General features: G+C 41.4%; 1 protein-coding gene across 2 annotated transcripts in view; it reads right to left on the reverse strand.

Moving 5' to 3' along the window:
• Positions 1–27,660, reverse strand: part of LOC105254219 (POU domain protein 2) — a 124,023-nt gene that overhangs the window by 77,915 nt on the left and 18,448 nt on the right. For both annotated transcript variants that reach the window (XM_020028425.2, XM_025406018.1), the window contains exon 2: positions 18,913–18,945. In XM_020028425.2, coding sequence (XP_019883984.2) covers positions 18,913–18,945 — 33 coding nt within the window. The remainder of the gene's footprint in view (positions 1–18,912; positions 18,946–27,660) is intronic.

Genomic DNA, 27,660 nt, shown 5'->3' on the forward strand with positions numbered 1-27,660 from the left:
GGGGGAAAGGGAACGAGGGGGGAGATATTTGCCTCATAATCGCCGCAAGCGATTTCCTATATAATGAGCGGTGCCCGATTCTAATTAGCATGCGGCATAAAAATCGCGTTGTAGCGTAACGATATTGTGCAACGATTTTGTGCACCTCGCTCGACGCGAACGTCACATACAATGAAGGCGTTAATTATCCACAGGCGACGTCTAACCGGTGACTTATAAGTGTGCATTTCGCTCAAGGTACTATAAAGTGCATCGCTCAATCTCGTGGAATTTCGTATCTTTTCTCTTACCGCGATGACGTTACTCGCAATTAATGTGCATGCATTGAATCTGCGCGTACTGTTGGATTCGTAATACAATTAGCAAGCTAATAATTGCTACATACGACGCTGAATAATGAACATCAAAATATTGTGCAACAAGAATAACAGAAATTATTCGTAGAAATCGCGTTATTATAGTTTCACATTCTGTCGTAATTACGCTTTGCTACGTAATATCGTATTTTAATTACGCTACAATTAATAATAAAAATCCCGCAGTATCCTATCAAAAATTCACGGATTATATAAATTATTATACTAATTTCTTAATTTGCTTGTTATATATCGCTCAAATTAGTTTCGTAATTAATTACGTCGTAACTTGAAAAGGAAAACTCTTATAAAAATTAGACTGTATAATTAATTTAATGATATATTTTAATGGCATTAAATACATATATCATTAAAAAATAATTATTTATATTCAACTGAACACTTTATTCTCATTGTAAATAGAAAAAAAAACACAATCGAATTTATTGAAAAATAATCGGCGATTACAAAGAGAAAAAACCGATGTTGACCACCCACGTAACAATTATTTATCCGATCCCATAAAAGCAAAAAATCCTCGAGCCGGCATAATTACGCGAATATAAGAATATAAGAAAGTACAAGAAAGATAATACGATAACAAGTTAACAAGATGATCGAATTTACTTGCGCTTTGCATCAATCCATCGTAATTACAAGAGCGCAGGGCCGCATCTCTCGTCGAAAGTGGGGATAACTATATGATTCAACCGCGCGATCGTGTATCCAGATCGCGAATAAATCAACGTCAATACAAAAGCCGACGATTAATTAATTAGCCAGCACCAAGCCATGTAAATCCTCGCGAATACCAATGGTATCGCGTGTCCGTTCAAAAGTGAAATCTCCTATTAAGCTTGATAAAACGATCGATAAACGCGCGCATAAATGATAGCAATATCGCACACGACTGAGCGCAAATTCTTTTTTTTTTACAATCGAATCGTGCGCGACAAAATCGCCGCGAGAAGATGGACTCGTATTCGAAGGAGGAACGAGCGATAAAGGCTTGATCGAGGGAGTTCGCGCAAAGGTGGACGGATTACGCGATCGCGGGCGAAGACGCGAGAAAGGATCCGAGGAAGGATGCTTCTCGTCCTGCTTTACGGTCGGCCAATCGCCGCCTCATATCTCCGACGCCACGAGACCATCCATCAAGCTCCGGGAGCGAACAACCTACGTTCCCGACCTCGTCTGTCCTCCTACGAGTGTCATAACCTTCGCGAGCGTCACGACCTTACGTCGATGCCTCCGCGGGGGTACCTGTTCTCGAAATAGCCTTATGGCGGCGGCGGCTCCCTTCATCGATTCCCCGCCGATGTATCTCATGATTTGTCGGGAATATGATTTGATCTCGAGGTCGTTACCACCTCTGGAATTGTATGGCTACTTGGTTATTATCCTTGTCGGCTTCGTGACGCGTTTGGAGTGATCCTTTTTCCTTTCTAATTTATTTTACAGATCAGCGATTACACGCTTTGCAGAAGAGCGATAATATATATATAAAATCAAGGAGTTAAATATATAAATTTTTATAAAAGAGCATTCCACTCGAGCTCTAAGATGTCAAGAGAAATCGCTTTCTGTTTAATTATAAATTTAACTCGACCAATATAATCGTTTCTTGTTATAATTGACTAATAATTTAATAAGAGAAACTATTAAAGCTGGAACGGAGATAAGGTTTGTCTTTAAAAGATTTAGATTTTTAATTCTGGTTCTAAGAGAAAATTATTATTTTACTTTACCTAATATTTTTTTGTATAATTACGTGTGCATATTTATTTATTTAAATTATTTACAATATATATATATTTATATAATAACGTAGAAACCTTTGATTTCTCATTAAATCAACTCGATATAAAATGTGAAAGTTTCAATAATATTATAATATAATTTCCGTCAAATAAATCTAACGCTGTTAGTTACATTTTAAGGCTTCGATGAATCAGATAATTATAGGTAAGACTCATAATTACAAGATACCGATAGTGTAGCTGTTGCATGTAACAACATATGCAAGGTGCCTGGGTTTTATTGTTTTCCGGTGTTCCGCGATAAACAGCGAACAGGAGTTCGACGACTCTGCGGACTTTGCATGCCGGCTCGCGAGAGTACGCGAGCCATGTTTATTTGCCAAGGTAATTTGATGATGCTGCTTTATTATCTGTTTATTCGTTTCCGCGAAACGAGTCAGCACCTTCTTAATTGGACTACGCGATGGTCGCGATAATGTCTTCGAATGCCGGTCACGCGACCTCATTTTCGTCAAATAAATCGCTCCCGCTTTTTAACAATGCACTTAAATCGCTACCCCAACAGGAAATACGAAGCCTTTACGCCTTACGTTTATGTTGCACGCACCATTGCAAAGCGCCGCATACGCTCTCTTTCTCTTTCTCTCTCTCTCTTTCGGTATCGTAAAAGTCACAGCTGCCTTAGATCTGCTTCCTTGCGGAAAACTTTACAATCATTAATTTTTATATTTCACTTTCTCTCTCTCACACATATACATAGCAATATTAATAATAATTTTTAGTAAACAATTTTAATAATAAATTGAAATTTTTGTACTGTATTTATATTATTAATTCTGTAAGTTTTGTTTCTCATTAAAATTGCAACATTTATTTAATAAATGATTGCAGACAAAAAAGTAATTATTTACTTCGTATACGATATAAAGAGAGAGAGAGATTATGATTTTATACAATGTGAGAATGCACGGGCAATTTGGCGAGTTTAGTGATTCAATATGGTTGCACTTGTAATCTGAAAAATTGTATTATTGCCGGGTAATAACCATCATTACCTAGATCTGATTCTTGATGCGCTTCTCTCATGCTGAACGAAATGTTTCTTAATAATGTTTTATATGCGGTATTATCAAAGATAACATAATGAGAACATGAGTAATTACGTGACTGGATTTTACGTTTAATCATGAAAGACGCGAACTAAAACTTAAAATTTAAAACGAATTTAAAAACATATTAACACGCAACAATGTCTGGTTTAAACTGTATAATTTATAATACATATCGGAACAAATAAATGAAAATTAAATAATATTATAATAAAACTGCTATTTAAAGATAAAAAAATAAAAAATTGTAAGATTATCAAAGCTATAATCACTGTTTTCGAGCTAAAAATATTTTGTGAATTTAATTTGCATGACTTTGCAAAAATAACTCATGAGAGTATTAAGGCTGTGATCATCGTTTTCGAGCTAAAAATATTCCATGAGCTTATTCTGCATAAATTTTCATAATTTTGCGAATTTAAATTAAGTATTTTTAGAACAGCATTATTCAGCAAGAATATTGCAAAGCAAACAAAAGTGTACCAATTCGAAATGACTGTTTGATCGCGAGAGGAATTACCGTTGTTTCTTCTGTCCCTTCCCCTACGCACGAGGACGTCTCAATAATACAGGTACCGAAGCGCGAGTAGTACTCCGAGTGGTGCCAAGAGCCCGTAATATATGGCCCTTAAATCATCAGGCAAGAGTGAATGTATGGTGGCTTTACTGTCTAACCACCGCGCGGTAACCGCCCCGGAAACATATCAATCAGCAAGTTATATGCGTTCCCAAAGAATCCCGCAGCCACCCTCGTTAATACAATATCCTTTTGATATTCGTCATCAACGAATAATCAAATCTCAGTATTGAATATCGCCTGTTATCGCTTCTCCCCTTATATACAAGACAGAAAATTATAACTGCAAAGTTTTCGCGTTTAATTAATATGCTCATTAGAATAATAAATAATACAAAAATAAGTATATGCAATAAATACGTTTTAGTAGTCATTATTTTTTTCTTTGATATGATCAATGAACTACAACACATGAATCTTTTATCAACAGAATGTGTATGGATGTAATGATATAAAATTTCTCAAGTGCTAAGAAAAAAATAAAATTTTAGATACAATTAAATAAAATATTTGCTTAGACAAATAAACAACATTTATAAAAAGACAGAGAATCTGTTGGAAAAGATAGTGAAGTCCCGAACAACTAAGGTAAAAAAAAATGGAAAGAAAGAACAGACGATTCGCGAAAGATTCCACGCGATTTGACACAGATCGACTTCTAAAAGATGTCAAAGTCAAGTGGTATTTCGTTTGACGAAGAAACTCTCTGACGTTGTGTCTCGGCCTCGATTCCTTGTTAGGGCATTCGCGTTAGTGGCGAAAAGTGTACGACGCGGTTCGCGAACGAGCGACGAAGAAGAAAAAAAAAAACGGCCGGCGAGCGAAGCGAGACGCACGCAACGCTGTGTCGGCGATTCTGCAACGCGCTGCAAAACGCGGATTATGATACCGCGGCATACTACACCAGTATCGCGTGCGTCCGGTTAATTCCCCGAAGGACGTAAAAATAATAATAATGTGACGTATGTAGAAATTAGAAACAGAATGCCGCAAATTAATCAGCGAATATTGCTCTTTCAAGACTTTTATAAATTTAACGATATTTTATATAGATATATGTATATAAAGATAAGAGAGAGAGAGAGAGAGAGAGAGAGAGAGAGAGAGAGAAATAACGATACATATGTATATCTGACAAAAATAATAATATAATAATATAAGCAATATAATTAATTAAAAATTATATACACAATAAAGGACAAAGCAGCAATTTAAAAAAAATAAAGAGATAGAACAAATTAAAATATTTGCGCAATAAACAAGACAATTTAAATAAAGAATTTGGTATTTTATACATATGAATCTTTAATCAATTAAAACGTTTATACAGGGTATTTCATAAGTACGGAAATGATTAATTTTTGAGTTATTAAGATTTTTGTAATACAAAATTTTGTCTCATTTCTCATCTTAGAAGTCCTTTTACAGGCATCAACAATGTTTTTCAGGCCGCCAATTGAAAAATATTGTTGATGCCTGTAAAAGGACTTCTAAGACGAGAAATGAGACAAAATTTTGTATTACAAAAATTTTAATAACTCAAAAACTAATCATTTCTGAACCTATGTTGATTAACTTTTATTTTCTTCTCTAAGCATGAGGAATCCATTCTTGAAATTTTGCCCACCACTTATGAAACACTCTGTATAATGATATAAAATTTCCTACACGCTAAAAAAGAAGAAATATATAAATGTTGAATACTCAAAGAAAAATGCATGCATATCAAGAAATATTAATAAATGAATATTAAAAATGAAAAGTCATTCGTAAGATGTTTTCTAATTCTGCTCGTTTGGTTAACCAACTTTAATACGTCGGACGACTTCCTGCGCAAAATTCCACGGGTGGCTACGCGAATTAAGGATAATTTGCGGTAATCCGTTGATGTATATTTTCGCGAACATTCTTCTTCCTCTCCGTGATCGCAAATAACACCGGTAGACAGTTAACAGTTGATGGTAATCTAATTTACAAAGTCGGACACAAGCACACAGTTGCCTCTCCCCCCATCCACCCAGAACGAGATGCATGGAAATGCACGATCATTTGTATAGAGCGCTCCTGGATAATTTCCACGGTTCAATTACCAACGAAATCGAGATTGCCAGCGAGAACCGTGCGTATATCTCCCGCTGCACGATGCAGTAATGATTTCATATCCGCGGCCGAAAGCCGTTGCCGTTGCCGTTCCTGCAGATTATCACGGTAATCAGGCGGTACTGACAGGCGCTTGAGTGGTAGCAGCGTTGGCCGCATGGCAGGGAGATGAAGTCGTATCGCGGGTAGTGGTAACAATGAGCGCAATGATAATGCGTCCCGCGCCTTCGTGAATGAACGAAGAAGACGAGAGAGGACGAGATGAAGAGGGGAGGGAGGAAAGGAGGGAAGAGAGAAGGACAGAGCGAGAGAGAAAGAGAGAAGGGGAAGGGGGATGAAGATGCGCCGAGGATGCCCCGGGAGATCATTAGTCCACCTGGCTGCGCGGCCTCGGGTAACACTTAACAGCTTGACAAGCGTTGCGAGCCGTTATCGGTTTGCCTCTAATTATGCACACGTGACTACACGTAATAAGTATCTGCCCATCCTTCGTTCCCTCGTCGTTTAACGCGACTGAACCGAAATTCATCAAATTACCGAAAATCTTCTCTTGCGTAATTCAATATTCTCTTTCGTAATTAAATCTTCTCTTTCACAATTAAATATTATTGTATACAATTTTGAATTCTTATATGCGGTAGTCGAATAAGTAACTGTGTTCGTCCAACATCGCCGATCAAAATTGCGAAACGGAAATGTATAGATCGCGATGTGTTTCCCGAGAGCTATGATTAAAATGTTTGCCATTGTGTCATCCTCGTATCGCGACCCCGGGATGCCTATCGATCCTCGGTTGCGGAGGGAATGCATGGGACTACGTTTGATTTATACCGAGTCCGTATGCACGCGTGTGCGTATACGCAGAGAAGCGCAGGAAAAAACGTGGCAGAGAACGAGATACGAGAGAACAGAAGTATGGCAAATCTTAAATATGTCAAGGTAGAATGCGCGGGATCCGAGTCGCAGTAAGAAATGTGATAAAAAGCCAGAGAGATCGTGTCTAAAGCATCGCGAGTTTTCACAAACTATGTATGTATAGTTGAGACAATAAAGTTAATAATAACGAATAATTTATAACAGTTTAAACAATATTTCAAGATAAAAATTATGATGAAAATTGATATTCGAAATTTTGATTTGTCGATGCTGTCACAAATTTAAAAATAATAAATAATCATTATACTAATATCGAATATTTTATTCTATCTTAATGTGAATTATTACTTGCATAGCGATATGTAAATTTCTGTACCTTAAATGTGATGATATTGTACAGGAAAAAAATAACAGTATTGCGTGAATAGGGAACTGTGAGGCAAAAGAAGGATGAAATCTCGCGAAAGTGAATCCAGTGTAGCGTGTACCAAACGCCTCGGAATCAACTTAATCGTGATTAATATCGCGAGTTCATATCGCATGTCGGTGATTATCTACATGTGTTTTACCGAGTCGAACCGATCGTAAGCTTCCACGTGTGGGAAGATGACTGGGATTTATTCTCTACATTTTCTACCATTTTTGCTCTATATCGTCGTTTGATTCATTCGTTTTGAATTTTCATTTCTTGTTTTACGATATTCCATCAATCTGCATACATTTATAGCCTAGGAAGAAAAGATCTAATTCTTATGCATTATCTTATGCGCTTTCTAATTCTTATGCATTTGGCATGAAAAAATTATTTCTTCCAAGTGTTACGTGGGCGCTAAAAAGCAGCAAGGGACTTAACCGTGACAACCGATACAATAGAAACAAACCCATTGTAATCGCAAATTTGCATGCACACACATACACGACACACACTGTATGTATATATCTTATTCAGAATTGCAAAGCGCATCTTCGATCCATATTAAGGCTTCGCGGAATGCTGTCATATTTTTCCCTTGATATTTCAATAATAACAAAGTTTTTGCGCGCGCGATATTAAAAAGTTTTGACATTAACATTTCTAATATTAATAGATAAATCTACCTTGTTATATTTAAGCTGCATTTAATTGTAAGCATCATGTCGCAGATAATCTTAACCGCGCTTTTACATATCTTCAGCTAGTACCGGTATACTTTATATAGTTATCGCGCTATCAGTACAGAGCGAAGGACAGGCAGGATTCACAAGGAGGAAGATCGAGATGAGCGGATCAGGAAAAATGAATCAATAGGGTGGGAGGTAAGAACTCTCGGCAAATGCACCAGAGTGGATATTATCATAGCAGCGTGACTCCGAAAGTGGCCGCGCGGCTCTTCATCTGAATAAATATCGTATTATAATTAAAGGAATCGTTTGATCCATAAATCAATGAAGTCGGTTTATATATCAGGCCTCCCCCTCTCCTTCCCTATGTAATGTGTATTGGTAAGGAGGGCCCAGCGGGCTCTGAACTCGCCGTGGGGGGTCCCCCTATGCTAATGGTGCCCTCTCACGAAGACTAGAGGGAGGGAAAGAAGGAAAGAGAGAGAGAGAGAGAAAGGGATAAGACACACACTATCTGTATCCGCGCGGTACGTTCGGCCCTGACCCGAACCTTCATGAAATACAACCCCCCTCGGCCCCTTTCTTTCACTAGCACCAGGCCTCTGATCTTCGCCGACCGCAACTGCTTATCAATTTGTTACCGAACGCTGTTTGTTAAATCAAATCAAGGGCTCGTACGCCGAGCCAATAAATAATCCTGCTTAATATGTGCTTCGAATCTCTTAACGCGTTAATTTTCAGTACAAGTATTTAGATCGTATAATAATAAAAACTATAAATTTTTTTCAAAAGATTCTCAGCCGTGAATTAAATGCATGTGAAAAGAAACCATTGATATAAAAATATTATATTTATATTATTGCAATGGTTCAACACTCGAGGAGATTCCGACAGCTTAATGATCGTCCGTCTGACGATTCTCTCGATCCTTGCTCGATATTAACCTCCGGTATCCGGTGCATTATCCTTTCGGATCACGCCGCGCGCGTTCCGGACTTCCTCGGTGCGAGAGAAAGAGGGAGGAAAAAAAGGAACGATGCGTGTCCCCTTTGTCCCCTTTACGTTTATTATGACGACTCCGGACGGAGCGTGGACGTACGGTAGTTTATTTGGGCGGTGAGCGAGATGGGGCCCCGGTTTGCGAGCCCGAACGAATTAACGGCGCGGCCGCGATTAACAAAGGGCGATACAAATTAGATTAAATCGCCGTAGGGGGCGGCATCGCGGTAGAGGAAAGGCGAATGATGATACTGCTTGATAAATAGACGAACGTCATGCGATGCCTAAACGGAGACTTGGTTCGGCTCCGAAATGGAATGCCGACGCCGACGGGATGCGCCGGCTATATCTCTGCCTCTGCGAGAGAATATTTTTCCTACCAACGCGAAAAAGCGACCGTAATTAACATTATTAACGTCGAGAAGATGCACGCGCTTTGTAATTTAATATTTTTCCAATATCTAATTAATTAAGGGAACACGAAGAAAGGAGAGCCGCCGTACGTCATTTTTGAGCGCTTTTCCCGCGGTCCCTTTAATTAGAGGCTCAACAATTTCCTATTCGGCAGAGCTTCGGGAAATAAATCAATGAACGTAGTTTCGTGCCTGGGCATACCAAGTCCCCTCGAGAGGAACCAACGAAATGTCGGTGTCTGTCTACCTACCTACCCATCTACCTACCGGTGGCTGCAACCACCCACCTTCTTGCTTCCACATAAATTTCAGACACGCCATTCGGCACTATCATTATGTTTCCTCCACTGACGAGAAGCGTCGCCATAATTTTAACAAGTTCGTAGAAGTCTCGCAATTAAGGAAACGCGAGCATCACTTGCTTTCCGGCGCTAATGCACGCGGCGTTTCCTTGCGAAGGCCATCTTTTATTTATACATCGCTCTGACTATCCGCGCACGAAACAGAAACCACAAATTATTCTCATAAGACGAGAGCGTATGATCAAATATAATTGACATAGATACGTCGTAACAATATACGATTCTCAGGATTTAATGCGCTGTCTTTCAATACGGTTTGTTACCGTCAGAGAGATATACGTGATTAAAAAAATACTTATTTCCTACAAGAATAATTATTAAAATTGTCTCGCGAGAGGAGCATCGTTCGAAAATTTCCTCTCTGCCAATTCATGAGAATTTTAACATAAACGTAACGATAATATTTTCTCCAATTAAATATTTCATGTTCATTAATACAAACAAAAATGTTAATTAAAATGTAACTTTCATTTCCTACATCGAGGAGAAAGTATGTTAATTTAGATTGTAAAAAAAAAACTCAACTTGCTTCAATCGTGAAAGGGAAGGCGTCCTGATCTTTCTCACCCGAAACGGATTCGCGTCGCGACGCAAGGTGCCCCTTTGCCGAGAAGAAACGAGGAACGGGGGGAAGAGAAGGAAGAAGCGGCATTCGGGCAGAGAGACAAAGTAGGAACAACGGGACGAAGAAGGCGAATACGAGCAAAGGATCCAACGAACACACCCCCTTAAAACGCTCGGTCGGGCCAGCCGGGCGGCCGGGGCCGCGGCCAATATTTAATTACGGATAATTACCGGTTATAATGCGCGGCAGATCGGCGGCCTGCCGTTTAATTGATCGGCTTTACGGCCTGATTTGTGTATCTGCCTTCGTGCGATCCGCCGTTAAAGCCGAGACCGATTCTTAATCCTGCCGGGTCTCCTGGTCCTGTGCGCGCAACATGCCTGCCGAAGAGAATCGCGTCCGATCATTATTCAAAACTGCATTACGCAATCCACCCACCTCGTTGCCGCGTAGCTTTATTGCGCGCGTCAAAGGCGAGTAAAAGGAATCATCAAAGGGAAAGTTACGAGAAAAAAAAGACGTCTCTTGCATCGTGAGAAAGTGCCGGCGACGAACGCGCGGAAAAATTTGTTCTACGTAACATCCTGTAAAGTGCGAATAATCTGTCGCCATCGCGAATCAATCGACTCCTCTAATCGATAACGCAAAGATCGCATCGCATTATTATCGTCGTTGATTATGATTTATTAATTTAATAATAATTCTTTTCTGTTGGGTTCAATAATATTATTATCTCATTCTTTATCTTATGATGATCTCTATTTTTATTCCAGATACTGTATTTTCAAAATTTTTGCCTTAAATGTTTGAAAAGTATATTTACATTACACAAAAATCACAAAATAATAAATATAAAATTGGAATTATATAAAAATTTTTTCTATCTTGTAAATAAAAATAATTTCAGAAATACGTTAGAGAAGTCGTAGATTCGTTTCTTGTTTTGTTTCTCTCCCAAAAATTAACACCAAAAATTAATACAGATATAATTGAATGTGCGGTCTCTGCAGAAATGTATCGGGATAACGGGCAACATTGCCCCGAGTAACATTGAGAATCTCTGCCTCGATAAATAGCCGGCAGATCGGTGGATGTTCTGCATCTCCGCGCGGAGGTGGAGCCGATATACCTTCTGCGGAAGGAGAGAATAAGCGCGCCGGGAGGAGGAAAACGAGGAGGTCCCTCGCGCGCGGTATCTCGATTCGATCCTCTCTCTATTGCGTTATTATCGCATTATATTGAAACGTGGATCTCTCGCGAACTGTGTGTGCCGGGCCTCTCGTTTCCCTCCCCCCTCGCCGCGCGCTCGATCCTGCCATTCCGCCCGTACACGCGGAACACGCGTAAAAATCTCGCCGGTAATGCACGGAAAGTTCGGGCAACGGTCGGCTCCCTTTGCCGAGGTCGGAGCATGCAGATCCGACACGAAATATCATTAATAGTCGTTTGCCGGATGACCGAGCCCGGTAATCGGCCGCTCTGCGGTTCGGGATCGGATCGCCCGAAAACCGCAACACGTCGGCGATGCCGCGACGGCGGCGCCGACCAAGAGCTCCGAGAGAGAACGAGAGAGCCCCGTTCGCGTCGTAATTTATGTTCATGAACTCCACCTTGCGCTAACTGCGAATAATGTGGCTCGATGAGAATATTCCCCCTCGGTATCGCGAGAGTATCGATAAATGACTAATTCTTTCTACATGCGCCGTGAATTAAATATGCGTACGATATATTATTTGCGTTCGTAAATCAAGAAGTCGATTAATTTGGCGAGTCACAGAAAGACGTATCATGATTGCGCGACAAGACCCGTCGAGGGAAGAATTAGCGGAGACATCGGGCAAAAGAAACGCACGAGAGGGATGGACGAGGTCGCGCAGAGGAGCACGAAGGGAGAATCAGTTAAGGGCCCATTCTCGATGGTGGTGCGTCGAATTTTTTGTCGCAGATTTAATAAGGAGTCGGATGTGACGAGCGTGCAAAAAGAAGAAAGGATCGGGCGGAGGGGGAGGCTGCGGATAAGAAAGCGGAGAGAGAGGGTGCGGATGAGAGAACGGGAGAAAAGGGGAGTCGATAGGGGCTCCCACGAGTGTTCTCACGTGAGAGAGGAGGATTTGCCGCGGCTAAGCTTTTTTACGACATTTCTGGCAAGTCGTAAATACGGTCATCCGATGCAATAACGCGAAACACAGCCATGCGTCGCGACTTTTCGATGCTGCGGCTTCGCCGCCGCGTGCATTGAGGGGATCGTAACGACTCTCGCATTCGCGCGGGATCTCTTTTCGATTTCCCCTTTCGCGGCTTTCGACTCGACTCGCGGATCCCGGACCCACCTGGTCCCACAAAGAGAGAAGAGAGAGAAGGAGAGAAAGAGGGAGACTACGCGGCGCGGGCCGGAAGCTAATCCTACGCACAATGTCCATCGCGAGTCGACGCGACGCGTGAAGTTACCTCCAGCGTCGGTGTCATTGTTCGCTTGATTGCTTCTGGGCAGCTCTACGGGACCGCTCGCTTATGCGACTTTGCCTTTTATCGGGCCGCGATTAGACTCGCCGCGCACAAGAGCTACAAGCGAGAGCGATTCTCTTGTGGCTCGCTTTCGAGGCACCTGTACCGTGAAAATGTACTTCGAATACAAAAAAAGAACAAAAGAAAGAATTCGAAATTCTCCGAAAATATTAAATATATGAAATAATAAGATTATCGGGAGGAAATATATGTATTGAAGACTTTTTATAAATTTAAGTCATTAAAAAAAAAATTGTATTAATTAAATTCTTTTCTCTTTTATAATTTAGTCATTTTATCAAAAATTTTATTGACTAAAATTAAAAAAAAGAATGTGTATATGATTTAAATATTCCTGCGCGAGAGAAATTTTCTCGACATCGCTGCTTATGACTACGCAAATAACATAATGCATAAATCGAAGCACGAATTTAATAGTGTCGACTATTTCAAAATATATACTCGATGAGCAAAGTCCTGTCGACACGTCGGACAATTTCAGTCGTCGCGCTAATAGAGAGAAAGAGAGAGAGAAAGAAAGAGAAAGAGAGAGAGAGAGAGAAGTCGAATTACGGTAATAAAGTGTCCTAGCGAGGCGAAAGTGGCGTCCATTAGTTACGTTCGAGGGTCTCGGAGAGAAGAAACGAACCTGCTCCAGATCCGCCGGGAGTCGGAACGCGGGCTTGCTCTTTGCAGCGTCATCGCTCGCCTCGATACAAAGAGATACAACGCCGCCGCCGCCGTCGCGAGGGGAACGACGACCCGAGAAAAAGTAGCTATGCTAAATAATAGTGCTTCCGTCGAACCATCCGTGCGCTCTCGCCGCATAGTTCATTCATGAATCCCCGGATTCGGCATGCCTTCGGAGCGACGAGATGCAGCTATGCACGGACGCGATCGAGAATCGAACGAGGAATAATGGATCAAAGAACTCCTCGATACAGTCACGCGCTAGATCGAATCTCGCGCGGAACCAAATTAAATTCACTGGCTAATCACTTTCCTTTTATACACAACGCAGCACAATCTCGTTGATGAGCGAGAGAGAGATCGCTGATAATAATCGGAAAAGATAACAATAAATCTCTGAAATAATCTCGTATCAAAGATTATCTATTATCTGAACATTAGGGAAAGAAATTTATTTTTTTTGCAACGTTTTAGTTGAAATTATTTTTTGCACCTCGCACGCTCAGGAAAGAGATGTGTAGGTGTAACGTCGTGCGATCAATTTACGATTGCACGAGCTGAAATTTTATCCTCACTCCCGGGCAGTCAATTTTGCGCGATAAAGCTTCGCCTATCGAACGGCATGCTTGTTCATGAATCGGTTGGATGAAACGAGGTGCCATTCCATCAGCAATACTCGAAGAAAGAAAATTGTCTTTCCCATCTCCGTTTAGCAACGCATCTCCCTCTCTCTCTCTCAGCAAGAAAATAACCGACGCAAATGCGCCTATACCTGTGTTCTCAGGTCTGTTTCCAAAAGGCACGGCAATCTACGAATTTGCGTAGAACATAGAAAATTATTGTGGCGGGAACTACCGCGATTGTCGAATCATCCTCTTCTGTCCCTTCTATCTTTTTTTCAGAAGGGACACGGGTACCGTCTGGACTCTTTAATGGGGGCCCGAGAGTGCCTGAATGGCGCCACCGTTTTCGCGGCAAAGTGACGACGGACCCAACATCGTCCGCAGGTGCCGGGCACAGCCCCCGAACTACGTCATGATGCGTTTCCTGACGTGAGGTGACGAAGGTGAATGGACATCGGCCTCGCCAGAGATGGGCCGGATAAAACGGACGGCGACGTCGTTTCTCATATTCGCTCGTTAACAGATTCCGGAAACTCTAACATTCCTCCGCCGCTATTCGAGAGATTGAATAACGCGTCTCTGCAGTCACGTATGCAAATTCGTACGAATAAGAGAAGGGATAATTACGGAAATTATAGCGAGGTCTCGTTTTCAAGTATGCCGTTGCAGTTTTCAACTTTACGCATCTGTGCGAGAGAACATAATATGCGATAGAATCGATCATCGATTTCTGAATAAAAAGTGCACTCCATTAATTAACGCAGAAGGCCATCTTCGTTTCGAACATTAGACTCGATAAAATCTGTATTCGCGATAAATCTCGTCAATCCTGAAACGGGATTCGATTACACGAGCCTCCGACTCGTTGAACTTTCTTGACCATCTTGAAGAGGGAAAAAGGACGCGTAGAGGGCCTCTAAGACTATCTAGAGTGACATCAACGTTTCTTGCCCTTGTCTCTCGAACGAGTTCGCGATAGACCGGTGCGTTTGCGGAGGAAAGAAAGAATCTCGTAACGGGATAAACGGGCGATCGGGCATCATCCTGGTACAGTCGCATTCCGATACGTAACGGCGAGAAGAGTGTACATCTCGCATCCTGAACGGCACATACTGTGAATAGGCAACAACGACGGGCGGTTATATAAAATTTCTCGGAAACGCTCTCGTGAAACGTGCATACAGTTTTTGAGAAAGGCAAGCGGCTCTACCGGTGCTTCACGCATGGAATTACTATTCGCGGAAGAGATTTCTTTGATCGCGGTATACGAGAACCATAACGGATTCTTTGCAAGGATCCGCTCCTTCTTCGCGCGCTCTTCGCAAATTAAATCGATCGGACTCGAAGGACTTCCGCTCGATGCTAGTTTTTCAAATTATCCGGTTCCACGATGTTTAAATTCTCTTTCCGAGGATCCACAGGTTGAGAATCCACGCGCCGATTCCCCTGTTTGTATTCCAATTATTCAGCAACGTGTCCTGAAACTCTCTCAATTCTTCGTGAATCCTGACCTCGGACCTTTCCTCCCCTTTTTTTACCCCACATCTGCTCCGCGTTCTCCTTACCAAACTTCGCATAGATAATGAACCATGAAAAAGGAAGCAAATCAACTGCACGAATAAAAAAAAAACTTTACTTTCAACCCTCACCAACGCCATTTTCTGCTCGAGATCCATAATCATTATTATTCGCAACGAAATAGTCGGTGGTTCTCCCCTCTTTCTTTCTCACGTATCAATTAATCTTCTCATCTCAAAAATATTAAGATGTAGATGCAAATATGACATTTAAAAAATTATCTTTTATAAGAACGAGTCGCGACGATATAAAAATATAAACGTATAAAACGGAGTAATATTTTTAATAATTTTTTGAAGGTTTTTCTAAAAGATGATAATATATATATGTGATATATTAAATGCGAAACTTGTATAAATATTTCCATTATTTTTCTAGATACTGGAAAGATGATGGAAGATGCAAGATATTACATAAAATGACATTGTTGTATATAGACGGAACTCTCTCTAATTTCGAAGAGAAACGACAAAGGATAGGATGATTGCAATGCACACCGAATGCAAAGTACCGGCGAGGTCGCGATTCGTAAAGCGAACTCGGAGCTGCTGCTCCGTCACCTTCGCAGGTAGTTGGTAGACGAGAGAAAAGGACTCGCGGATACCAACAGGAGAAAGGGAGACGAGAATATATAGAGGCGAGAGAAGCGAGAAGGGCATACTTTGTCAGAGATAGGAGGAAAAGAGACATGGAAGTGGCAGGGCGAAGAAGAGAAGAGTAAAGGCCCCGGGCGAGGTCACCCACCGCCCCCGCCCCCCTCACTCCCCCACACACCCTGATTATCCGCCGCCGGGGGCGGGACGCTCTGTAATGAGCATCGAAGAGGTGCTCAACCTCTGACTGGTTGATAAATTTTCTTGTCCGACATCAAAAACAATTCTAGAATCTTTTAATGATGTCTCTTTCTCTCGCGATCCAAGTATTTTTTAAATAATATTAGAATCTACGATCCTCGAATAATTAAAAAATAATTTTATACGTACTTTTTTAAAAATATATAAAAAGAAAAATATATATATAAAATTATTTTTTATAAAGTATTCCAAATATATGTTTGTTCAATTTTGCTAACAGACAAATTGCAAAACAAATAGTATAGTTTACTACATGATTCATGACAAATAAAAAGAACTGTTGTACATCTGCCTTAAAATAGCAGATGATTTAATTTCTTTCTATAATTTTTTAATGAAAAACAAATTTCAATATAATAACTAATATACGCGTTATGTAAAAGTGTTTGAGGACAGTTTTATTCGCGAATAAAATACTCGCTGATGGTCCACTAGGACTAGGGTAAAATAGCGGCAAGGTGATGGGATGGTAAGCGTTTGAATGACGGAGCACGACGTCGTCGGCTGTCTGTGAAGACACCCGGATGATCGAGCGATGTTATTTTAAGTTTTCCATGGGGGCCTCCCTCCCGCCTTGCCCTAATCGGCTGTCAGCCATCCCCGTAGCCTGGGGTAGCCGGACCACCCCCGCAACGTTTAATACATACGTACGCGCGTAGCACACGCGCGCGATTTCACCGATCAGGAGAGGAGCTGCCTGACACGACCCCCCACGGACAAGATTCGCCCTTTTTTTCCTCCTACATCGAGATTCGCGCCCGAGGATTCATGCCCCTCTCACGAGGGGTCAGATTCAAAACGCTTTACACTCTCATAATCGGGACCTGTTGATTCGACAACCCCCGAAAATCTCGACTACCTCGACTGAATCCGCCGAAACGCGTGCTACGAGAGTCCTTTAAAGCGCGTGCTTGCCTCAGTGGCACAAGGGCGAATTTAATTTCAATTTTAGGCGAAGATAAAATTTATTATTTAAAAAAATGTGTTGTAAAAAAAATAACAAATAAAGGAAAGAAAATTTTTAAAAAATACTCTACCTCACTAGAATATAAACGACCCAAAGAGCCTTGTGGGCATTCCGATACCATTAGCAACGCAACACCTAGTCGACTACTGCGACTTGGTGTTCTCAAACGTACGATAGACCGTGAAGATGGAGTCGCTTCAGGAAAGTTAGAATGCCCTCCGCGGGGCTGCGCGGTCCGTTTGATGGCCTTCTCTTCCTCCGTCCTGGACCATCCACGTGTTTCCACTGGATGGCCGTTTACACCATCAGGTTTGGTGGCACATATTATATACCAGAGAAGGAAAACAGAAGAAGAGAAGGTTAAGAAGGACGAGGACGAACGCGGCTAAAGGTAGAGACCGAGCGGCAGAGAGGGAGAAAGAGATAGAGAGAAAGATAGACCGTTGCTTTCTTGGGCTCCGGCGTGCTTATTGCGTGATATTAGCCACGGTGGCTGCCGCCACTGCTGGGATAATCATAATCTCGAAAGGGGGACAAAACACAGGCCCCGAATCGCATAATGCTGAATTTTATGACTTCTGGCATAGAGGAGACGCGAGACCGGATGCAACGCGACTTTTTATATCCTTCTAACAGCCCCCTTCCCTGACTTGATATCACGCCCAGAGATGGACGGCTTTTCGAAACGTCTCTTCCATCGTCGGATTCGCTTGTCGGATTCGCCGTCATTGAACTCGAGTAAGTGTCGACGAACGAGGATACCGAAAGAGAGAGAAAAGAACGAGGCGAGTCGTCGGCGGAACCAAAAATTAAGCCGCAAAAATCGTGAAAAAAATTTTGATCCGCTAATGAAAATGACGTTATAAAAAAGAAATTGCTCCAATATTAAAAAGAACTTATACATACTCCTCACGCGTTTAAGTTATATAAATAAATGCAAGAAAAGCCGATCGCGGCGGTTCGTGAAACATGAACGTGTAGCCTATTACAATCGAAAACACTCTTGCCTCTCTTTTTGCCCGAATTGATATATACCTGCGATATCAAACTAGTCGGCCACCGGATACTTTCTGTTTGAAGTAATTGTTCCGGGAATTCGATCTAATTTGCGCGTTTGCATAGGCGATCGTGCACGCTATAAAAGAAATAAAAAGAGAGGAAAGAAAGAGAGAGAAAGGAGAGAGAGAGAGAGAGAAAGAGAAGAGAAGAGAGAGAACGGGCACCCAGCGGCGTTACATCGCGTTTCGCAATGCCGTATGAAATCAACGGCGAATGAGGCACCTGAATGGAAGCGAATTGCACGAGTGGTCGACGGCGAGTCAAGTCAACGCGATTCGAGAAGCGCATAGACTGCGTAATAGGAGAGGGTAATTTTTTTCACGGATGATACTGAATAGAAGGTTCCGCGACGATTTTTACAGCGATGTAAATACGGTCTCGTATAATCTCTGGGAAATTGAGATCGTGAGTCACTCACCGTAAGGTCGCTCCGCAACGGGTTCGCACGAGTCTGCAACAGAAAACATTCGCATTCGATTAGCTATATAGTACTGTAACCACAAGCGAGACGATTAATTATTCGTATTCGATACTAGAGCTGGCTTTCTGGGTATCTCTTGGGTATCTGCGATTTAAATGGAACGTCGCATAGTAAAGCGAGAACATGCGTTTCGCGGTTATTAATTAAATTTAATAAATGATACGGTATCATATTAATACATAATATATAAGATTATGCGCTCTGATATTATAAAGAGGAATTTTTTTCCAAAATAAAGTGTTCTAATTAAGTACCACGTGTCGGAAAAAAAGCATTCTCCAAGTTTTCATTCTACTTTATTCCATAATAATAACAATCGCGTGATAGGCGTAAACTCGATGATCTATCACGGGACGTGATACACACGGAATCGTCATTACGGTTTCCAATTGTCGACATAATTTGAAACAATTACTGCCAATAGTAATAACTAACTCTATCTCATTTCGAGAGAATTAACCGGCAAGGTTGAATGCATATCGACAGTTACGCGAGTGAATTCACATTCGAAGGAAACAATGTGTATTAAAATTACTACGCGTCACGTCGCGTAGAGGAAGCCACCTCGGCGGATAATTTTGCCGTTGATTTTCAATTCTCATTCGCTCAATGACACAGGTTACGCACATCGATATGCTCGTTCATCCGCGACGATCGTGATTCATATATACGCGATATAATCGACGCAATCTTACGACGCAATCACGCTCTCTCTCTCTCCCTCCCCTGCCTTCCCGCTCCCTCTCCGGATTCCGTGTAATTTGCATACGTTGAGAGAAAATTTCCCGCGATAATCTATCCGACCGCAGGTCTCGCTGGCAAAGGAGCCGATCGTCATAAGTGATTTTTAACCGACCACGAGAGAGCGAGTCGTTTGTAATCCGCGGCCGCAGCAACCGGGGAATCTTACGTAACGTCGGAGATCCTCGCTTAATGCGCCGAGCCGGCTAATAGCGTCGTCGCGTCTCAGGATCGGGCCCGAAGGCACGCGTCGTTGCGCGCGGTACAGCGTAAAAGCGAGGAAGTTTTAAATGGTACCTTCTTCGACGGCACCTGCACCTCAAAGACGAGAAAGAAAGAGCGAGAGAGACGGAGAGAGGCTCGGCGGGAGCCGGCAAATGTCTCACTCAACCACGCTCGTACGCGGCTCTAATGGAAGCGGCTAGGTAGGTAGGTAGGTAGGTCATCGGCTGTCATAAACGCTCGACCGTCCAAGTTTCCTCGGCGGCGCGAAGCGTGTTAATAGCCTCATTAGATGTCACGGCAGTAACGTATATACCGCGATCGAACGGCCATCGAGGACCCATAATTATTCCGTGCAAAGCTGATTGTGAGGTTTCACACATTTTAGTCTTGTAACGCATAAATTTCTTTTTTCTCCGATCACCAGTGGATGATGTATCTCGGGTCGGCTGATTCTATCGTTAAATTTATTTGATTAGAAAATCGTGAACGTGTGGTATATTAATTTTTTTTTCAGGTCGAAGCAAAATGTGTAAGCTGAATGGATAAAGCGTGAAATGAGACGACGTATTTGCGTAATTATGTCATAACCGTTTCTTCTGACGTCGCGTTCTTCAAACAGGATACCAGCATTATCTTTTTTTTTTTCTCTCAATTATGACATCGACTTCTACAGTCATTAGCCTCGGCATTAGCGCCAATGGGACACGGTCTTCCCAGGCTGTCAACCATTCAAGCATTGACCGTATCAAATGTTGCTTAAGTTTGTTAATTAACTCCTCAACTCCGCCACCTCCTGAATGTGTGACCATTTTGACAGCGCAATCATTATTTTACGGATATTTGTGTGATTCATTCGTACACATGTGTCGCTTTGCATGATTTCGTCTATTATAAAAAAGTGTATAGAGAAATTATCATAATATCATAGATATAAAATATTTTTAGAAATATCATAAATATAAAATAATTTTAAATATTTTTTTGGAGAGAAATGATTATTGTTAAAAATAAGATGATCCGAATCAAAAGTAACTAACAGAATTTGTCGATCAAACAGACGAGAGGTTCGAAAGTGAGCGCTGGTGGTTATTATTTTCATTCTAATCGACGTCCTTGACAATTATACGACAATACACGCACCATTTGCCACGCATTTGCCAAAATATCGCGATCTTTATTTATCTCATTCACATCGAGCTGGCATCGAGGTTTCTCATCCATATAAGCAGCTAATAAAATTCTCTCGCTAAACATTTTTCGCGACAATCTTCCAAGAACCTTTATCGTCAATGTTAGAATTAGCTGTCACAGCGCGTTGAACGTGTTAAGTTATATCAGTTACCACATAAACCTGCCTGCGTTCGACAATGTGCGTATGGTCGACGACACCCGTCCATCTGCGATCGAACGCGCAGATTACATTCGATGGGACGAAACGTCCTGCATCTGGAATTCCGGCGCGACCCATCCCGCCGAGAGATCCCGCGAGACGTTGACAGTCGCGGATAAAAATAAAAATGAAAAAAAAAAGAAGAAGAAGAAGAATACCCGTCCGTTTATCCGTCACTAATCGACGACCGCGTGACGTCTCGTATTCTAATATTTTCCGTGAAGCGTCGCGCGCGCCAACATGAATTCTGATTGAGGAGCGAGGATCCGAAGACCGGTTGGTTGCCTGCCGGTGCGTGCGGGCCCCGAAGATGCCAACGGGGTCGGGAGCGATGGTCGATAAATATTAAACGACTTTCCACCTGTCGCGTCGTCATCGTCATCATCGTCGTCGTCGGCGGGGCAAGGGCAACACTTCCGAGAGGGAGATGACTGAATGTTAATTAGCGAGGCGTGACAAGTGTTAAGTAATCCATCCATCTACCTATACCCCGGGAGGGAGGAGCCTGTCTAACGCTCGGTAATTAACGCGACACTCTCGGGGCCTCGGCCACGCACCATCGACGGGGAACCAACGCGGCTCTCTTCTTGGGAGCGCAATTAACTGGCGATTTAACAGTTAACCTCGGCCTAATAGGTGGGAGGACATTCGCGCGAAACAAACTCGTTGTACTTTATGAGAATACCAGAAATCTTTTTTCCTTTTGGCATTTTGTACAATATTACATGCGATATTTATGTCTCGAAGGCACGACGTTACGTCACCATGTAATCATACGAAAGAATATGTAATGAAAACTTTAAATTGTAGATTGTTCTGCATTTTAACGTGATAAAGACGTTTCCATATTTATAAATCATATCGATGATATAAATTTATTATTCTTATGAGAAAATAATTTCCTGTTCTGCAAAAATTGTCCTTCACAAAAAAATTGGAAGAAATAAAAAATTTTTAATAATATATATATAAGTATATTGAGATATTCATATTATCGTCGACGAAATAATGTCTGCAGAAATGTATTATCAACAATATATATGTATATCGCGTGTACAAACATGTAATAATGGATGAATTTACTTACGAAGAGGTCCGCAGGATTGCAATGTCATCAATCGTTCCATTATCCACAATACAAATCGAATATATGACTATATAGGTCTATAAAATTATATTTCTAAAGAGATCAACGATATCTTCGCTAACGCTATTCCAATAATACTGATTAAGATCGAGTTTTATCGACAGTACGAGCGAATATTTATGTATATATATAATATAAACATTCACTGACCTATACATTGACTGATTTTCGTCTGTATTTCTTCTCGCCAAATATTTTCATTTAATTAGTATAAATATTACTTTGATACACGCGTTTCAATACATGCCTATATATATCCAATCACACAGGCACGAAATAAATTTATTATTCTTATAATAATAGAGAGAATAATTTTCTGTTCTGAAGAAATTTTTCTTTAAAAAAATTATAAGAAATAAAAGATGCACATGCAAATAAATGTATGTTCATTCATCAATATTCATATCAATATTGAAAATATATCATCTATATTGCTAATGTATATTTGTCAATATCAATATAACCTATGGAACTTGACGCTCGCGCAAATACAATTCAATCGAGAAAATTCCAAAGGTAATTACAATCTTGCGAATTAATTTGCAGGAGGGATTTAACAGACTGTCCGATTAAATTTGCGCGCGGAGAATATACGCTCTCGCGTATAAATGTCATAACGTCGATTCTCGTTTCGTACCACGTCCGTAATGAAACCGGTCGCCGTGACGCGTCGACTTGTATTAATTAGAATGCCGGATCCCCGAGAGATGCCCGGCGCAGATAAACGGAGCGGTGCAACGTTACAATGTTACCAAACAATGCCGCCGTATCTCTAGACTGTCGACCGGTACAGCGCCGCCGATATCTGCATTAAAGGAACATTTACATCTCGAGAGCGAGGCCCGGTCAAATCGCCGAATCATAACCCGCGCCCGATTCTCGCTTGTCGATTAGATGTATCAGTATAATTAACAACAAACAATGGCCGCGAGGGAGACGCGCGGGTTCGATATCGCGTATTAATCGATTACCCTCGCCGGTCGGGCCCCGGAGATATGCGTCGGGCCCGGCTGTTAATCATCACCGCGGGTGCGTTTGTACCACCGACGTCTGTCCTTTTTTTTTTCTTCCCATCGTGAGAGAGAAAGAGAGAGAAAGAGAGAAATACCAATAGGCTTGAATGTACGTAGCCCTGAGGACCTCTTCCGCTAACTACCTTTGTAACACGTCATTCGATTCTCCCCCTTTACTCCTTCTCCCTCCCGCCCGCACACGAAATAGCAGAAACAATGTAACGATCTCGTTCGACCGACGCGAATTCCGCTTCTCATGGCGTATCATGCGCCCATCTATCGATTAACCGATTACTTGCATTATTCGACGAGTGGATACTCTAACAAAGTATAAGAAAACATTTTAATACCTATTCAAAGTAGTTGCAAAGTATCTTTGAATTATTTATATGTTTCTGTCAATTAATATTAATATTTTGACAAAAGATTTCTTATCCGCACAAAGAAAAATATCATTCTACTGCCAAGAAAAGTGATTATTCCATTTATTTTTCTTTTTTTAAGTAATAGTTTTCTTCAACAAAGAATATATTCTTGATAATAATCTTAAAATATACTCATCACAAGTGTTAGAAAATCTAATTCATGTATTCAAAAGAAGAATTTATTTTCTCTTCAAGAATATTGTAAAGTTGTATCAAAGAAAAATTCAACTTACTTTACGTCAATTCTTGTAGTAAGCAAACCAAATTTTTGTTTTAATTTAATATTCTTGATTAAAATACTGCACTTACTAAAATTCAGAATATATTCAATTAAATTTAATACTTGGGGTAAACTTATAATATATTTGCGGATATACAAACTTATGATACACTTAAAATAAATAATATTTACTTGAATACAGTATACATTTTTCTCTGTGCGGATATAAATGAAAAATTAAAAATACTGCTTGGATTATATAATTCACTTATTAAATTACAAAACAAAAATAATAAAGAGGGTAAACGCGATAATATAAACATAGCGTGAACAAAAATAACAATTGACATCTATTCCATATTGCAATAAACTCACGTATCTCAAACTAGGCCGTGAAAGGCGTGAGAGTCCAAATTCGGTACCGTTAAAGGAACAGAGAAATATCCATGTGCCGGAGGATCGATACGAAATATCGATCATCGCACGCTTGCGTATACTTGGAGATGTTCACGCGCTCGAAAAAGAGAGATAGAGGGAGAAAGAGAGAGATGGAGAGTAGAAAGAGGATTGTTTCGCGCGGTAACTGCCCCTCAGCAGTGCGCTAGAGATCGGAATCATTAGCGATTATCGATGACCATCAATGTGGAACAGTTTGCGAGCTATCATCAATTAAAGTTAAATAATAGTCCGCGTTGTCCATCCGTTAGTTCATTCGCCGCCGACTCCACTTCCGGGAGCATCGACTACTCTTTTCTGTGACTTATTGCGGTTACGCCGAGGCCAATCTCGATTCTCCCACTCGATAATGGGAAACTCTCGTTCCCGCGATTTTATGTTTCCTTCCGATGAGCAAACATGTCGCACGACTATCCATCATCAGGATCGTCAGTTTTGACGGAAATATATGCGATACTTTTATATCGTTAATGTGTACAAATTTTATTGGCCTGAATAAACTGTCTTGAGAAAAGAAATACGAAGTTTCACGTATATTAGGTCTGTAAAATTACATTTTTTAACTCTCCGTATCCCCATGCTGGGGAAAATGTATTAACTATTGATTTTTATGTGATACGGTGGCAGAGTACACGCATACAAACACGCGTTTCCCTGTATCTAACCGTAACAAATAGAGAATGTCCAACTGCGCGGCGGTCTTTCGACGCTTCACGATTCCGTTCACGGTACGCTTTACAGCACGAATCGACAAGACCGGACGATCGGTCACGTACGATTCTACGATTAGCTAGACAAGTTCCACAAGAGATTCTATTCGACCAACTAAACACGAAAGAGCAAGTGACAACGCGTTTCGCGTTCGTGATTCTTCATCATGTATAATTTACAAGTGACGTTAGTTAATAAGAAATATAATACAGGTGATCAGATGGGTGCTTCTGCATAATTTATCTTTTATTTATTATTTTATAATTATATTTCAATTTAATCCAAATATTTCATTTATTTCTCTCATTACATTTCAATTTAATCTAATTATTTCATTTATTTCTCTCATTATATTTCAATTTAATCTAATTATTTCATTTATTTCTCTCATTATATTTCAATTAAATAAAATCAAATAGATTTTCTCAGATCGCAAGTGTTCGGCTTTTATCAACGAGTCCTGAAAAATGGACATTTATATGGTGGCAATAAAAATTAATCGCGGCGAGCGATATTCGGAAGATGAAATCACATTGCGTTCCGTGCGCTCGTAGACACAAAATCCGCCGCGAATTACGAGGCACTTCCGCCGCGATCCTAAGGACAGAAGAGTGCCAACTATCAGACCCGCCCCCGGCTAACAATCCGTCACTGTACCCTTCTTCGTCTAGCGGCGAGGCCCGGAAACGCAACATGAACGAGCGAGCGAGTGAGTCACTATATCGAAGGAAGGAGTATGTGGGATGGAAGATGCGAGATTTAACGTATGCGCACATGGTGCGAGAGAGAAAGAGCAACGACATCGCCGAGAAAGGTAATCAACGAGCGGGAGCGGGCGAGAGAGAGAGAGACGAAAGGCTGAGAGGGAGGGAAGGAGAGAGGAGGAGATAGCAGGCGAGAGAAGAGATGAGGTCTCGGTAGTAAAGTCAACGGTTGCCGCCCCGACAAAAAACTCAAATTGATCAAAATGAGAGTTACGGGGGCAAAAAAGTAAGCGACCGCGGTGGTGGGCACGCATTTTCGTGCCAGGAAAGAGTTTAGGTAGCGACCGTTTCGAGAGAAACAGAGAAGGAAGGATCGTCGAAAGAGAGAGAGAAAAAAGGAGAGAGTTGGACAATGGGCCGGCCCGCCCATCGAGACGCGAACAAAAGCTTCGAACGACGGTCGATCTTGAGATACGACGAGATCCGCGAGACGCCGACTTCCTCTCGGCGCGCATAAAGAGAGAGAGAGAGAGAGAAACCGCGCCGCGCGCGGAAGTAGTAATCATTATCGCGTCGGCTTATGCGCGCAAAATAGTAAACTTTTACGACCGCTCGCGACTCGTAAACCACGACCGAATCCCCGGGTCTCGCACGCGTGCGTGGCATTCTTATTCCTGGTGAATCGGGCCCCCTTTTTGCGAAGAGGAGAGAGAGAGACTTCCTATCTGAAGCGTCATTTTTACCAACACTTTATAATCCTTGCTGACAGGAAAGAAGGCCTTCTTCCTCCGACATCATTGACGTCAAAGTTGCAGCGAACTCGATGATTCGAATTCGAGAGAAATATATTTTAAGCGAGGAAAAACAATATAACTGTATTAATCTATGATCGAATCACGAATATAGAAAAAAGAAACTATTATCGAGTGAAAGAATGTATTACATCACGCTTCATAATGAAGAATGATGTTGTAAATTTGGACATAAAGCCGTTACACTATTTAAATCCATCCAACTCAAGGGACCTGAATACTCCAATTTTTTTTTGTAACATGCTGCAAGTTTATTAAAATTTATCTCGCACAGAGACGCGAGCTCCTACGGTGTAGATCGACGAGAAGTATTAACACACTCGAGTGACGCAAATTGCTTCACCCGACCTTTGCGCGTTTAAGACACGCGCTCGCGGCCACTTGGGTGTTCACGTCGACAAAAAGCCGTGTTCTCAGGATTAATTTCCTCTCTGTGTTGCGCGCGACAAGCCGCGGCACGATGAGAACAAACGTGAAAGAAGGATGTACGCTGAGGTTTTCCTGCATCGCGCAAATCGGCGCTAGTCCCAATTACAATTTAAGAGAAGAGGGAAGGGGAAAGGTTTATGACATTTCGCGGAAGTGTCAACGATCGATATTAGGATCCAACGGATCCTCGTTGTTGACGATAGCTACGATTAAGATCGAGAAAAAAAAACTGATCGAGCGGCCAAGAATTGGTTCGATTATTTCGATATCGATTCGATGGCCGATAATACAATGTCATTTTCAGATGCGAAAAGAGATATCATTTCGAGATTCGAATAGCAGATATTTTCTGAAGAAACACTTACGATTGTGGAATTTAAATAAAATGCATATTAAATATTCGAAGCGGTTT

The sequence above is a fragment of the Camponotus floridanus genome, unplaced genomic scaffold (genome assembly GCF_003227725.1).
Source record: "Camponotus floridanus strain SB8 unplaced genomic scaffold, Cflo_v7.5 scaffold13, whole genome shotgun sequence".
In the NCBI taxonomy this organism is placed as follows: domain Eukaryota; kingdom Metazoa; phylum Arthropoda; class Insecta; order Hymenoptera; family Formicidae; genus Camponotus; species Camponotus floridanus.